The sequence below is a fragment of the Pinus tabuliformis genome, chromosome 4_1, assembly GCF_031772625.1.
Source record: "Pinus tabuliformis cultivar Carrire ecotype Pingquan chromosome 4_1, CPIR1, whole genome shotgun sequence".
Taxonomy (NCBI): Eukaryota; Viridiplantae; Streptophyta; class Pinopsida; order Pinales; family Pinaceae; genus Pinus; species Pinus tabuliformis.
In genome coordinates, this window is record NC_142303.1 from 979,174,978 (window position 1) to 979,190,464 (window position 15,487).

General features: G+C 40.0%; 1 protein-coding gene across 2 annotated transcripts in view; it reads right to left on the reverse strand.

The window, feature by feature from the left end:
* The window catches only part of LOC149179403 (clathrin adaptor complexes medium subunit family protein), a 215,448-nt gene extending 201,495 nt beyond the window's left edge, over window positions 1-13,953 (reverse strand). The window contains exons 1-2 of one of the 2 annotated variants that reach the window (XM_089420647.1): window positions 13,251-13,952; window positions 12,524-12,670 (exon numbers count right to left, since the gene is read on the reverse strand). In XM_089420647.1, the coding sequence (XP_089276773.1) occupies window positions 12,524-12,670; window positions 13,251-13,315 (212 nt within the window). In that variant the 5' untranslated portion in view covers window positions 13,316-13,952. Of the gene's footprint in view, window positions 1-12,523; window positions 12,671-13,250 lie in introns of both variants that reach the window. The other variant, XM_089420648.1, reaches the window with a different exon arrangement.
* Window positions 13,954-15,487: the final 1,534 nt, after the last annotated feature.

The following is a 15,487-nucleotide window of genomic DNA, read 5'->3' on the forward strand; positions in this document are numbered from 1 at the left end:
ATTGTAGACATTGAAACACCTTGATTTTTAGTCCATAACTGCACTAGGGTTTTTTCTAGAGGCCCTCCAAATTTGAAACAATTCCGACAATGGGATCCCGAGACATAGCAAGCCCTAGCTCAAGGACCATTTCTTACCCTAGGTTTCCCTTGGCTAGTGTCCTCATTTTGATCATTGCATTCAATCCTCAAAAGGAAACTTTTCCTTTGATCTCTTTCTCTTCCATAATTAGGTCAACTCCCTCCTTGGTTGATCAAATCCATACCCTTGACCTAATTCTGGGTCCACTTGGTCCTTTGTGGTCCCGCAACTTTATAACTCTGATTTCACAGAGATCACATAAAGGCCACTTCTCCATAAGGATTTTCTGACCTAGGAATCATCTTTACAAGATATATTCCCAAATTCTAGCCTCAAGAATCCTCTTAGCCCCTTCCTAGAGACCATATCACCTTACTTCCCGAGTAAGAAAGCCATATAATTGAGTCTCTCTTGTGTATAGGCCTTAGGAATCACTCCTCATCCTCTTATTGATCCATTCATCTAGTGGTTCCTCTTATATTGGGTCTCCTCCCATCAGTGAAAGTCCGTAAAGAGCAGGGAGCTTTAAATGAGGTGACAATGGGTTATCGCTTCATTGTTGCCCCTTGACCTAGTAGTTGCTCCATAGGATCCCCTCCTTGGACCCCTGCTAGTTTGAGAGGTAGCAGGTTGCATTATGCTAATATTCCCTTTAGATGTCACATTTATAGAGAGGATGGACAACTTCAGTATACCTACCCAAGAAGACTATCCATAGGAAAAGAGGGGAGGAATTAGCGATAGAAGAAAAGGAAGACCCTAATAATAGAGATAACCTTATTCCCTCCCCAGATCAATCGTCAAAGAATCTAACTTCAATGTGTTAACAGCAAAACAAATTACTTGAAAGGAAAAGAGGGAATCTCCAACAGAAACTTCGAGCTCAAGACAAACATCTCCAAACCCAATAGCAATGTTGTGAGAGCTTGTGGAAAAGATTAGAAATTTAGAAGTGATCCCATGTATGGAATAAGCCTTATAGAAACAACAATGGGGCTAATGCACCCTTCAGCCTCTTTACAAGACTCCTTTCGCACCTCCATGAAGAACAACAGATCCGAAGGGTTTGGCCAATAGGCTGACCTAGCCACCACAACAGATCCGAGTTGCCACTCAGTCGTCGGCCAAGTCGGCAGCCACCAGTAACTGGCACGCCGACCAAGGGCCCCGTCACGTGGTCCAGCCGAGACAGCCAGCACGCAGAAGATTGTTTGCAGAACCAAACCAGGTCGAGGAGGAACGAGTCAGCACCGGGGCAAGCATTGAATCAGAGCTACCAACAGGAACACAGCAGAATAATTGGGCGGAAGAGGTCGACGAGGCCTCAGGAGGGCGGAAGCACCCTACAGCAGCGGCAAACAAGAGAGCAGCCACTGTAGCAGCACTGCAAGAAGCCAATGAACCATCGAGCCACGAACCAAAAAAAAAAAATCGTCCAGACCTGTGCATAGCCAACCATGCAGCAAATCAGGGACAGGGGCACCACGGTTGATGAGAAGTCATGCCAGCAGCCAAACTAGACCAACTAGCCGCCAAACGAGTAGATCGAAAGAGTCGCCAACTTTGAGGCCAGCGGCAGTGGTGGAAAGAAGCAAAGAATGGCCAAATGCAGGCATACCTACGACAATCAAGGCACAACGATGCCTTGTTGAGCCTGAGTGTCCAAGTTTGAGCTCAAGGTCGAGAGTGATCAGCAGTGAACAGCCGGCAACAACTATGAGTGGATCCCGAGAGTAGAACGTGACAGAGACAATCAACAAAGTCATCGTGTGGCACACAACGGCCAGTGAATCTGACCAAGCTGACCAGAGAACCCATAGACGGGAAGGGAGTGTGGCCGGTAGCCGCCACTCATGTGCCAAAGCAACCGGCAGTGGCCAAAGACCGGCCAATAGAAAATAAAAATAAAAAATTGTTGTTTAAGTGTTCGAGCAAAGAACAAGAAGGCTCAAGAAGTGTGCTGAAAGTTCAGGCAGCAGATTCAGGCAGTGAGCAACAGGCTTGGGCAACAAGCCTGGACAACGTGCAGAGGATCGTGGGGTCAAGCGGTCACAAGTGTTGAAGTCGGCAATATTAGAAAATCAAAAAGGTAGAAATATTTTCTTATGTTGATAATTACTTGTGATATTATTATGTTCTTATTAACTTCTTTATGTTTTTCCTTTATCTTCTTCTCATCAAGCAATTATCTAGACAAAAACATGAAGATCATGGACACCAAATGTAGGCGCTCAGCCAGGGCTAAAACCCCTATATAGGGGAAAACCCAATCAAAAACTCTTCCTTCAATAGATTCAAAATGAGATAGACCAAGACCTTAGACCAACAAACCTTCCTCCACCAAGTTAGCCTTCCAAGATGATATAGAAACTTTCGATATTCTCTTTTTGTTCAGCAACTATAACCTAGCAACAACCCAGAAATTTCGGCCCCAGCTTCTTCAGAATTTCAGACCTGCCTGCACTTCTGAAATTTTTCGACCCAACTGCACTTCTCGGCCTGCCTGCAATTCTCGATCTACCTGCACTTCTCGCCCTGCCTACAATTCTCAATCTACCTGCACTTTTCGACCCGACTGAACTTCTCAGCGTGCCTGCAATTCTCGATCTGCCTGCACTTTCCGGCCTGCCTGCACTGCTCGTTTTGTCTACACTTCTGAAGCTCAATTTTTTTTTAATACCTCAAAATTTTCAGCTTGCCTTTATATAGGTGTTTCTGACCCTTAGTTAAACCGACTTGTCCTTCTTTGAGGTCGACTTGGTGGAGGAGGCATAGAAAGCCTAAAATATAATAAAATAAATTCCTTTATTAACAAAAGAAGCCAAAAAGAATCTTTTACATTATGACATGGACAAGAACACTTGACATAAACCCTAGAAGCCTACAATGGAGGCTATGACCTATAAATAATTGACCCAAGCATGAAACCCATGCTTTAATAAGTCAATTTCTCAATAATAAAAAAATATTTTTCTTTCTTTTTTAAATCACATTACATCATGACTCAAATATAATTATGAAGACCAACACTAGTTACATTCTTCAACACTCCCTCTTAACTAGGGAGGTATTCATAATTACACACACACATATATATGCAGGTACATGGAAGATCTCAAAATAAACTACGAAGAGTTCTAGCACACTCAGTGTTGCAGACTAGATACCTAACCAGGGTATTCTATCCAAGTGGGACTAAGATGGACTCAATCTTTCAACCACTCTAGGTACCATCAGGCTTACTTGATAACCATCAACCTAGGGATCTAGGTGTGTATCCAAGGTCAGAGCTCCATAACCAACGCCACCCTCCCTCTCCGGGATCTAGACATCAACACAGGCTAGCCAGATGTCCTCCCAAGCATCCACCATTAGATGCTTCAATTGTCCCTATCAAACTAGATATATCCATTTGTCCAAGCATGCTTCCAAAGTGTTCAACCTTTTTATGGAGAGTTTTACCTGTACAAACACAAACCCCAATCAATAATAAACTTTCAAATATACATATAAGTAAACACAAACCTTTGGGGCCTTCATTCATTCGGATGTTGCTTATATCATCATCAAGCAATCCAAATACATCTTATCAGAAGCTCTCTTCTACCACTTCTTCAACTGCACCAAATATAGCCTCAGTACTTCTCAAGTCTTTTGTTTGCAACTTCATGAATCGTGAACATTTATAGATAGTACTTTTGGTTACTTCAAAGTATTCACTGTCATAATATGCCCTCCCTCTCAACTAGGGAGTTATACCCTTTCTTCTATCGAAGCTCCCTCTCAACTTATGGAGATTAACCACTTCCTTCTTCTATAGCATCGGAGAACCTTTCATGGGTACATTCCTTCTTACGGCATCAAGGTCATCTTAATCATCATAACTTCCTTCATCATGCTCATACGAACATCTTCATCATCTTGACGCTTATGTACCTGCAAATCTTCAATAGCAAGTACAACCAAATACAAATCGAAGCATGAAGTTAACTATATCAAAATCATGCCAATACAATGGAAGCATTTAGACTTTAGACATCAAACATTTGAACCTAGTTAGGTTCAAAATCAGCAAGAGAAACATACTCGACTTCAACCTCTTGCTAGGGTTATGTCACAAACCCTAGACTACCTCATCAAGATTTGAAGCAACTTAATCAAGATATCAGTCTCATTATATCTAGGGCTTCAATATCACTTTCAAAGATGTATGACAAACTCTACTATGATTTATTGCAAACCCTAGATTCCATCTTTGAGACACAATGCCTTAGATATCAGCAATTCCACTATGTATCTAAGGTTTCAACAATTTTCAGAATTTACATGTTAGACTCTACTAAGGTTTCTTGCAAACCCTAGATTTATCAAAACTATATCAAAAAACAATCACATCCTAAAAAATCCATCTTTACTAGGGATTTGTTACAAACCCTAGAATTCACAAACTAAAAACATGAGTAGTCATATACATATCTAGGATTTCATGCACTAACATCTCATATCAATATTCATATGTACTAGGTAAACCCAAGACACAAACATTAATACATCAAAGTACAACAATTTTCATTGGGCTAGGGTTTTGATAAAACATATGAACATACACCTAGGGCTCCATTCCTAGGATCTTACTTACAAGGGTTTTGTTTCACAAACCCTAAAGATCTAGGGTTTCAATACATAATTTAGACATTCACAGCAAACCCTAAAGGGCTAGGGCTTCTATCATGATTCATAACAATATCAAAACCTTAATCATCAAAGAATAGAATCAACAACCCTAAGTAAACTAGGGTTCCATAATTAATATTAACATGCCCTTAGCAACAAGAGGCTAGGGTTTTATAGTGAACCCTAAGAGTGAGGGTTACACAAGAATGATCAAATAATATCATGAGGGTAGATTCAATCTAATGATTAATCACCCTAACAAGAATCTTTTGTGATTCAAAACCCTACACATAACGATGTCATAATGTAAAGTAAATTTCAAAAGAAGAATGATTGTACCTTTTACATGAAGAGAACTTTATGATAAAGCTTATAGTATAACACATACCTTGAGTTGTTCATTAACTAACCTTGTAGGGCATCAATTCTTGAAGGGCTTCCTTTGCAACAAAACTTCTTCCATGCTTCAATTCTCCTCCATAGCCTTTGAATATTCAACAAGCTTTCCTAACCAATACAAAAAAAAGGTTATTAGCATATAATACAAACAAATCTCGATGTGAGGAGGAAACCAAACATGAAAAGATGAAACAAAGAACAAAATACTTATCTTTTGTAAAATGGTGAAGGCTCCCTCTTAATCCAATCTTTCGGAGGGATACCTACAACTTATCAAAATGATTCAAAAATGTTCTAACAAGACATGTTAGACCTACAGACTCTAGAAATCAGAACATAAAGAAAAACAATGTAAAACTTAAGATAGAAGAATATCTAAGGGATAGTATCCTTAAGAGTCTCTAGCAAATAAGTCTTTGACTTTGGATTCTTTTGTCATGTTCTTCTTCGGTGGAGCTTCATCAGCAATATTTGCATGCTTTCTTTCTCTCTTCCTATTCCTTAGATTCTCAAGACAGTGACTTCTGTAATGACCCGTCATTCAATCTTTGATAGGTCAACTTTCTTCCTTGGTCCTTTGAACTTCTTGAAGGTTCCCTTCTTCTTGTGATGAGCAGAATATGCATTTGAGGTGTTTTCTTCTTCATCCTCCTTTTTGTTGTTTACTAATGATATCCGAGCTTCTTCTTGACTACATGCATTCCACATCTATTCAAATGTTGGTGTATCCTTCCAAATGTTGATTCCTAATGCAAAAGCACTCCAAGATTTTGGTGTTCCTAGAAGAGCAGTAATTATGAGCTCTTTTTCTAGTATGATTTCATCTATTGCTTCGAGTCCATCTCTTATTTTGGAGATTCTTACAAAATATGATGAAAAGGTATCATCATTCGTCATCTTAACGGTTCTTAATTCATTCTTGAGGCTTTCTATTTGACCAATGTTCTTGATTATGAATAATTTGGAGAGAGCCTCATACATTTCTTGAGCGGAACCTATGTTGGAAATGTATGGAATTAAGTTGTCATCCACTATTAGGTTCATGGCTACAATTTCGGATTCTCTAAACTTCTCTTTCTCTGCTTCATTTGTTGGTTTCTTGACTTTCCCTTGAACAAGATTCAATATTTTACGCTTTTCGAGGATAAGATCTATCCTCTTTTTCCATGCCCTATAGTTGGAAGCTCCTTCTAGTTTGTTTTTTGCCTTCATTGAGTTCGTCATATTGATATCTGCTATTCCTTGTGACCTAACCTTGAAACTCCTTATTCTCCTGATCTTCAAACTTCCTTTTTCTTCCTTCTTTCACCTTAAGCTCTGGAACCATGTTACAAAATCAAAAAGGTAGAGAGATTTTCTTATGTTGATAATTACTTGTGATATTATTATGTCCTCATTACCTTCCTTATGTTTTTCTTTTATCTTCTTCTCATCAAGAAATTATCTAGACAAAAACATAAAGATCATGGAGACTAGATGTAGGCACTCAGCCAGGGCTAAAACCCCTATATAGGGGAAAACCCAATCAAAAACTCTTCCTTCAGTAGATTAAAAAAGGGATTGACCAAGACCTTAAACCAACAGACCTTCCTCCTCCACCAAGTCAGCCTTCCAAGATGATACAACAACTTTCGATATTCTCCTTTTGTTCAACAACTATAACCCAGCAACAACGCAGAAATTTCAGCCCCAGCTTCTTCAAAATTTCAGAGCTGCCTGAACTTCTGAAAATTTTCAGCCTGCCTGCACTTTTCGACCTACCTGCACTTCTGAAATTCGACTTTTTTTAGACTTCTGAAATTTTGACTTGCCTTTATATAGGTGTTTTTGCCTCTTTGTTAGGCGGACTTGGCGAAAGAGGCCTAGAAGACCTAAAATATAATAAAATAAATTTCTTTCTTAACAAGAGAAGCCCAAGAAGGGTCTTTTACATTATGACATCGACAAGTACACTTGACATAAACCCTAGAAGCCTGCAATGGAGGCTATGACCTATAAATAATTGACCCAAGCATGAAACCCATGCTTTAATAAGTCAATTTCTCAATAATAATAAATTTTATAATTACATTACATCATGACTCAAATATAATTATGAAGACTAACGCTAGTTACATTCCTCAACAGGCAGAGCGCAGGAGTTGGCAAATAGTCGAGCCAACAGTCAAAGCAACCAAGGATGGCTACAGGGGATCATGACGCGGGCAAGGTGCCACGCTGGGCGTGATTGGAGAAATTGCGAGATGCAATGCCCAGCAGTTGCTAACAGAGCTGGTAGAAGCCAGCAAATGGTACGATGGACAATACCAATAGCCAATAGGATTGGTGAAGGTTAGCCCTAAGAGGGAGAGAGGGAGATCGTACTAATTAGGGGATTGGCAGCAAAATTCTTGGGTGTCTTAAAAGACCGAGACAAACCCATAACAGTGCTAGAAGAACTTACAGGATCGATGATGGTGAAAGAGAGTGGGCAGGAGGCCTCTTCCAAATCTGTCTGTCTGGTCCAATTGGTATGAGCTAACATTGATGGATGCTCAGAAGCAGGATCCTAGGAGCATAGTTGGAAAGAACAGGTCTTCAAATCAAATTCTACAGGAGAAAGCAAGGAAGTCTTCTAGTTCATAGGGAGCAGTTGCAGTGGCAAAGAATGTGGTAGTGTTGGAGATAGATCCAAGTGGACGAGGTTCTTCAAGAAGCACCTTCTTCGCTAAGAGGGAGTGTTGAAAAGTGTAGCAAAGAAGGTCTTCTCTGTGCATGTGCCTTAGCCAGATAAGCACCACGATCATTCTTCCTTTGACCATGAATGAGTTCGTGGATTTAGTAGATTCATGCGCAAAGTTGGAGGGTCAGATAAGTGGATCTCCAAGTGGCAGTTCAAGTTTGGAAGAAGACGAGTTGAAGCTTTAGTTTCGATTGAGGCAAGGACGAGTTATAACTCCAAGTTATGATTGGAGAAAGCTTAGTTCGAACTCACTTAACTAGTCAATCACAATTGTTGTTCCAAATTTTTATAATTGTCTAATTATAATTTGCCGGATATAGCATGGATCGAATTGCTTAAAAGGAGGACGAAGGCACATGTTTGGATCATTGTTGTCTTGCACAAGTTTGTGTGTGAGAGAGTTCTTTGTTGAGGCAACATATCTTGGAGGAGCCAATACGCAGTGTGTAGAGAGCTTCCTTGATGCAGATTTGCGTAAGGAAATAGGAATCGAGCCCTAAGTAATAGAGAGTCCCCTACGCTAGGAAATAGGCAGCCTGTGAGAAAGGAAATCGAGCCACGCAAGGAAGCAGGTAAGCAGAGGTCAAGTGTACGTAGAGTGTGTCCAACTAGTATAGCTTGAGGACAAGTGTGTTCTCTGGGTCACTTCCTATTGTTGCTTTTTCATAGCTTGGGAGGTACTTCAAGCCCTAGGGTTCATGGTTTGGAGGTTGGAGCACCACAATAGGTCATTGTGGGCTTGGAACCCAAGGTTTGGGTTTTGCACGCATTGATGTTTGGGCCAAAGCCATGAAGCATTTTAGACATGTAATGGATGGAGATGATAGAGGATGTTGAGGAGAATCCAACGCAACGAAAATCGTCAAATTCCAAGTTGACTACGATGAGATATATGATGGGTTTTTGGACATACAAGTCATGTAGGCTTGAGATTGTTATGTCCAAAAGACATGTCACTTAAGAGAATTTGTGGAGCCCTTCTTTTGTATATAAATAGAAGGTGCATGGAGGTCATTTCAATCATCCAAAGGTGCATCAAATCATAGAGACATATCCATGTGATAGCCGAGCTCTAGGAGAGGACAAAGCAAGGTGTTTGAAGTCTGTTTGGAGGCCGAGTAGCTGTAGAAGGACAGCCACAGGGTCTGAGAGAAGCGCTGGACAGATTTCATGTGTTTGGGTGCTACTTGCAGGTCCTAAAGCAGAGCAGGAGGCTACCACATTCCCTAGGCAGCTTTGGGAGGTATTTTGGTGTGGTTTTGTGGGAGTTTTGTCCCTGTTCTTGAGGCCACAGCCCTAGAGACCAGAACAGGTGGGTCGCAGACCTAACAGGGTCATGTGAGGGTAGTTTGGGGCTGGTTGTTAGCCTTGAACAGTAGCGAATTGGAGCAGCACTGGAAGGACCCTAGCCGCAGCTGTAGAGAGGTCTGTGAGGGTATTTTGTAGAGCTAACATGGACCTGGGTCATGCCCTAACCAGATCATAGAAATTGCAGCAGTGATACCTCAGCCCATGATGAATGTAGAGGTATGTATTCTTGATATGTTGAGTTGATTTTGATGCAAGTTGGACAGTAGTTTTTGCAGCCTGTGGAAGCCAAGTGGTTGGGCTTGAGTTGGTGGTTAGAAGCCCTTTCCTAGGAGCATATTCCACAGTGAGGATTGGTGATTGTATTGGGCATCTTTGGACTGTTGGAGGGCAACGTGTATATGTCCAAGGTAGCCCTAGAGCAGCAAACAAGGACTTTGGACTGTTGCGTGTTTGGGTGAAGTATTGAGCCTAATGTGTAGCTCTATGATGGACGAAAGAAGCTACTAAGAAGGCCGATTGAAGATCAGGTATTGGCCAGCCTAGAGGTGCAGATTGGATCAGCACATGTTCATTGTATGCCCTAACCAGATCACATAAATTGCAGCAGTGATACCTCAGCCCATGATGAATGTAGAGGTATGTATTCTTGATATGTTGAGTTGATTTTGATGCAAGTTGGACGGTAGTCTTTGCAGCCTGTGGAAGCCAAGTGGTTGGGCTTTACTTGGTGGTTAGAAGCCCTTTCCTAGGAGCAGATTCCACAGTGAGGATTGGTGATTGTATTGGGCATCTTTGGACTGTTGGAGGGCAGCATGTAGATGTCCAAGGTAGCCGTAGAGTAGCAAACAAGGACTTTGGACTGTTGCGTGATTGGGTGAAGTATTGAGCCTAATGTGTAGCTCTTTAATGGGGCAGCTAGAGAGCAGATTGGAAGCGAAGGACCGGCAGGACGAGATACGACATAGATGTTCAGCGTGCAGCGAGATTGTCATTGTATCTTGTATTTTTGTACTTGTGGATAATTGATGGTCATTATCCCTTGTACGGGAGCCCTAGACTGTTGTATTATATGTTGATTAATATAACGAAGTTGGGCATACAGTGATATGGGGTTTAACGGTGAGTTTCGCTGGGTGAAACCCACAAGATGAGGGTTCAAATCTCATTGAGTATATATTTGACCTGTTGTGTCTTGGCTAGAAGAATAGGCGACCTCATAGAGGACATCTCGGCTCTTGTTGAGGCATAAGTTTCCTGCTATTGTGCGGCTTGCAGGTTGTTGCACGTAGCCTAGGTTTATAGTGGCAGCCAGTGAGATTTGATCCTGGGTCTGTTAAGGATAACTCTCACCAGTTACCGATTATCCTAGATTCAAAAAAATATATATATATAACGAAGTTGGGTTGAAAAATTTGTAAAGAGTTGTCTATAATTGTGCATGTGTGATTTACTGTTGTTTATATTCCGCTATGCAAAGTAGCTTTGTTGAGATTCTTGGTTGGTAGTGTCAGAAATTTAAGATACTATCCTAGACAACAAGGTCATGGAAATTCAACACCTGCCTTGTAAGAAACCAGATTGCTCAGTCTCTATCAATAAAGAATACTACAGCAAAGAAGGGATTTTCCCAGTTGGGCTTCCCAAGGAAAATATTGTGTTATTGTGTGACTGTGTTTATTTATCTTTGTGATTATTCCACTACCTATCTATCGTAGAGAAATTCTATGTCTTGGTGAAAAGAATTAGTTACTGTGTTTATTTATCTTTGTGATTATTCCACTACCTATCTATCGTAGAGAAATTCTATGTCTTGGTGAAAAGAATTAGTTTCAGATTGTTCATCATAGCAATTGCAGAATTTCATGGAAATTCAACATTGCCTCCAATCAATTTAGGTTTAGACAAGCTTAAAGAATGTAAGAATGTAGAAAGTATATGCAAAACATCCACGAAATTCTAATCTGCTAATATGAGCAATCTGAAATAAAATTTATTCTCACATAAACACAGAACTTCTCTACTAGATGCAGTGGAATAGGAATAGAAATAAAAGCAGAGCCACACAATTCAAAAACACAAAATTGTCTAGAGAACCCAACTGGGAAAACCCTCTGCTTGATGAAAAATTTACCAAAAATTGAGCAATTGATCTCTTACAAAATACAACAGTTTCAATCTGGAAACCATACTTGTCTTTCCTGCTTGATCTAAGCTTGAAACCTTTGCAAGACTGCTGATCACCGCTGCCCTCTACCAACCTGTGCACAAGCTCTCTTGCACACTCTTGCTCTCACAAGCTCCACGCACAAACTCGTGCTTCCTATCACTTGGTCTCAGCAGCTCGTGCTCACCAAAACAATGATCAAATTATGTGCCTTTGTCCTCCTTATAAAGCAATTCGAATGGCCCAATCTGGTGAGTTTCTAATTAAGGAGTTTGCTTTTGTGATTGTTTGAGTTAGCATGAGTTAATTACTCATGCAACTCTTCCTATCTCATGAGACTCAACCACAGGTTCTTTTCCTCAATTAACTCGCACTAGAAGACTGATAACTCGGCCTTCCACTTTGACACGTCAGTTAACTACTTCATCAACACTTCCTAAATTTTAGGAATTCACCCTAAATTTTAGGAACATGTCCTACTTTTTAGGAATTAGCTCCTAACTCATAGCAACTCGTGCATGTTCAAGGAGAAACTTATTGTGGCTCCTTTGATTAAGGCACAAATCAAGGAACCCTTTATTGCTATCATTTTCAACATTGTAGACCTTTTTCTTTGAAAACCCAAAAAACATGTTTCATGCACATTTCTTAATTTCCCTTTAAAAGAATTCAAAACGAAAAATGAAGGGTTTTTCAACTTATGCAAACCAAGCAAATCCCTCAGCCTCATTGTTTCCCAGAAAAATGAAGAAAGAGATAGTATCGCAACAAGCTCTTCGCATGTGCGCATTTACTGTTATCTAACAAATGGATATTCACTTGTGTGAATATTCCAGTGATCTTACATTTCATGTTTTTAAATTTAGTTTTCGGAACTTTAGATTCCCATGTTTCATATTTAGGATCCCTCGTAACATGGGCATGGCAAGCATTTCCGTTACGCTCATAATACCCACGCCTTGGATTTCTGTGCTGTTTATATAACTCCGTGACATCTATATTTGGACCACAGCAGATCCAACAACAGTCATACATTGCTTGTGATTGTGTAAATTCTTTTGGAGTTGCTGATTAAAATAAGTAATTCCAATTCTTGGAAGAAAGTGAACTCTCTCTGATTACAATAACCAACAAAAAAATCTACTATTTCAACAAAATAAATCCCCACTTACCTCTGCTTCCTATCAATGAAACCCTGGGTTATCTCCCCATCGGTTGGTAGACGGGAAGACAAGCTTGAAACCAACTTCCCTTCGTCCGATTTCTGCTCTTCTTTTTTACAGGCGATGCGCCATTGCCTTTCTACCACCGGGAAGCGTCTGCTCAAACAGAAAAATAACAGTTAGAGTTGGATATACACTAACAGCATCGTCAAACTGCATTATTTTATGTTTGCTTCCAATATGCTAATTGATAAATATTTAAAACGCCATGAAATACCATTCACATTACACATCATATGGATTACCCGGTCTGAAGAGGCTCTGTAAAGGGTTGACAATCGTAGGCCTTCTAGTAACAAGAGTACCAGATTTTTTATTAAAATAAAAAGGAAAATGAAGAAGATTATATTCCCATGCAAATTTCTACAGAGCAGTCTTCAGACAAGATATTTAGTTGTGCATAATGCTTAAGAACCAATGTACAAACTCCGTAGGTTAGTGTTCACTGAGAAAAAAAAAAGGCCACATCGTAATCGCTTGGAAGGGACAAATTTTGTAGATGCCTGCAATTGGGAAGATAGAAATCAGTAAAAGCTAGTCTTGGGAATTGAACCTAGGTTGAGCCTGACAAGGAGAAACAGATTCAACCACACCGGAATCAAGTTTTGCACCCCAGGAGACATAAAATAGCTTGAGAGTGAGAAGAAATTGATGGTGGTATAGAATTCGTTCTTACCTAGAAAAGACGACATTGTCGGCATTGTTAAGAACCCATACGGCTCGGATGCTGCAACCAGGCATTCTGCACAATACAAATTTCAAGAGACTAACTATCGGAAGAAATCGCTTGTTCTGAGTGTCCCAAACGGGCGTGGAACTCCTCTTCGGCGTGGACTAAGCATAAACTAAGACGCCCCTCTTTCCGACATTTTCTTCCGGCCAAAACCATGAAGTTGTAAATACAACAATGCAAAACTGCAATTTTACCGACATTGAAACGCAGTTTAAAGCGTTTGATGTTGTCTGCCAATCGACCCAGTTGCCGTCTTAACAACGGATCGACTGAATTCACGATTTTTTTTTTTGCCGACTCTAATAGGGAGCCTTCTATCAGGTGAATTTGATTGATTTGATCGAAGCGAAATGCTCTGTGGGACTATATCCAAAGACCTAGTTGACTCATATATTCCTTTCGATCGATTTTGGCTTTTGCTGCCATTTCCAATGGACCAGGGACAACCAGATACAATGATGTTATGGAGATCATAGCCCACTCAGTGTTAGGCTTGCTTCAAGAATCCCTGAGTTGTGTTTTGAGCTCGATTACTCCTTAATGCCCCCATTGTTGAGAGCTTTCCCAAATAAGCGTTTGGTTATGGTTTCTATTGTCTTAATTGGTGCAACTTTCAAAGGATTGCGAGATAGTACGTGTGGGCATTCTCACAGATTAAAAAGAGATCTAGAAATTTATAAGGGATGGGATCTTACCATTTTCTAAGTTTATATCTTATGTTAATAGTTTAAAGTGGCTAAAGAAATGGGATGTATTCTCTCGTAACATTAAGATATTTCATCACCATCATAAACCATGTGGAAAATCATTAAGAGCCAATGATAAATCCTTCAGCGTCAATTATGGTAAATAATTTAGAGCCAAGGGTTAATCCTTTCTTTATCGTCCATTGTGGTTGTGGATCAATGTGGATGGAAACATGCAAGGAAAAAAAATCGTTCTCTTCTTACACATTCATTCATGTTATATGATTTCAACAATGAAGTAGATATTAGGCAAATTATAAAAATTGGTTAAACATTTGGGAATTAATGATTTGTGGCATTTTGTAAGATCACCTCATCTTTTAAATCTCAGCATGGACATGACACTTTTCATGGTAATAAGTTGCACGTGACTAGCCTCATGGCATGTTGCATTGGAAATATAAGTCACAACCTAGCACATCCCACATATCTCATCCATCATATATATAGTATTGTGAATATATGGGAGTCCATTAGTCGAATATGCCAACCATTAATCTTACTTGCTTATCTCCTATCCAAACTTGTTATTTGAGATAGTGGTGAGATCAAATTCCCCGCTCCACAAAAAAATTGTTTTGGTGTTCTTTAGTATGATAAGTTGCTTTATGGTGTTTTTTCTGTTACTTTTGCTTCTTGTTGGTGCTAGGAGCTTCCAAGAAGCCTTCTCCCTAGAAAATTATCAATGTCCACAATCTTTGGCACTCTTAAGATAGTGTTTAGTGCAGTGGATGGAAATTGGACTAGTTTACAATTATCTCTTTTCATAGGCGATTTTGTGTTGGACATTTGAAGAAAGTAGTAGTTTCTACAAGTAGTGGATATATCTCCTTTCTAGTAGAATAATTTGGTGATTCTAGAGGTCAAACGGACTTTCATCTGTTGCAAGAGATTAGGAGTGCTCCTTAAAGTCGTGAGGAGAATGTGCATTATAATAGGTTTTCAAAATACAATTTGGTTTCTAAATTGCATGAACTAGAAAACCATATCTTCACTCATGTGGCATAAATTATGGGAAATTTACTTGAAATGAAAAGTAGATAATGGTGGTGGAAGCAGGATGCAACCTCCTCGAGAACATGGCCTTGAATATGCACCAAGGACACTGATCAATTACATTGTAACATGTCACCTTAACACCCATAGCCCACACTAAGGGTATAAGGAGGTTGTTACTATAATGACCCGACCTCCAAGGTCTTGTTATGAAAATGGGGTCTTTTTTTTTACTTTTTTGAACTCCTCAAGACACAAAACCAACATCGTCATTGCATTTGTCTCATCGAGACCTTTCCGACAATATAAATTTTACCTCAATCTGACCACTAGATCAAAAGTTTTGTCCATTTAAAGATTTAGTCCAATGACCTCTTGCCACATCAGCTGGTTCTTCCACATCACTAGGCTCTCCAACGTGGCTCCCCATGTCACAGC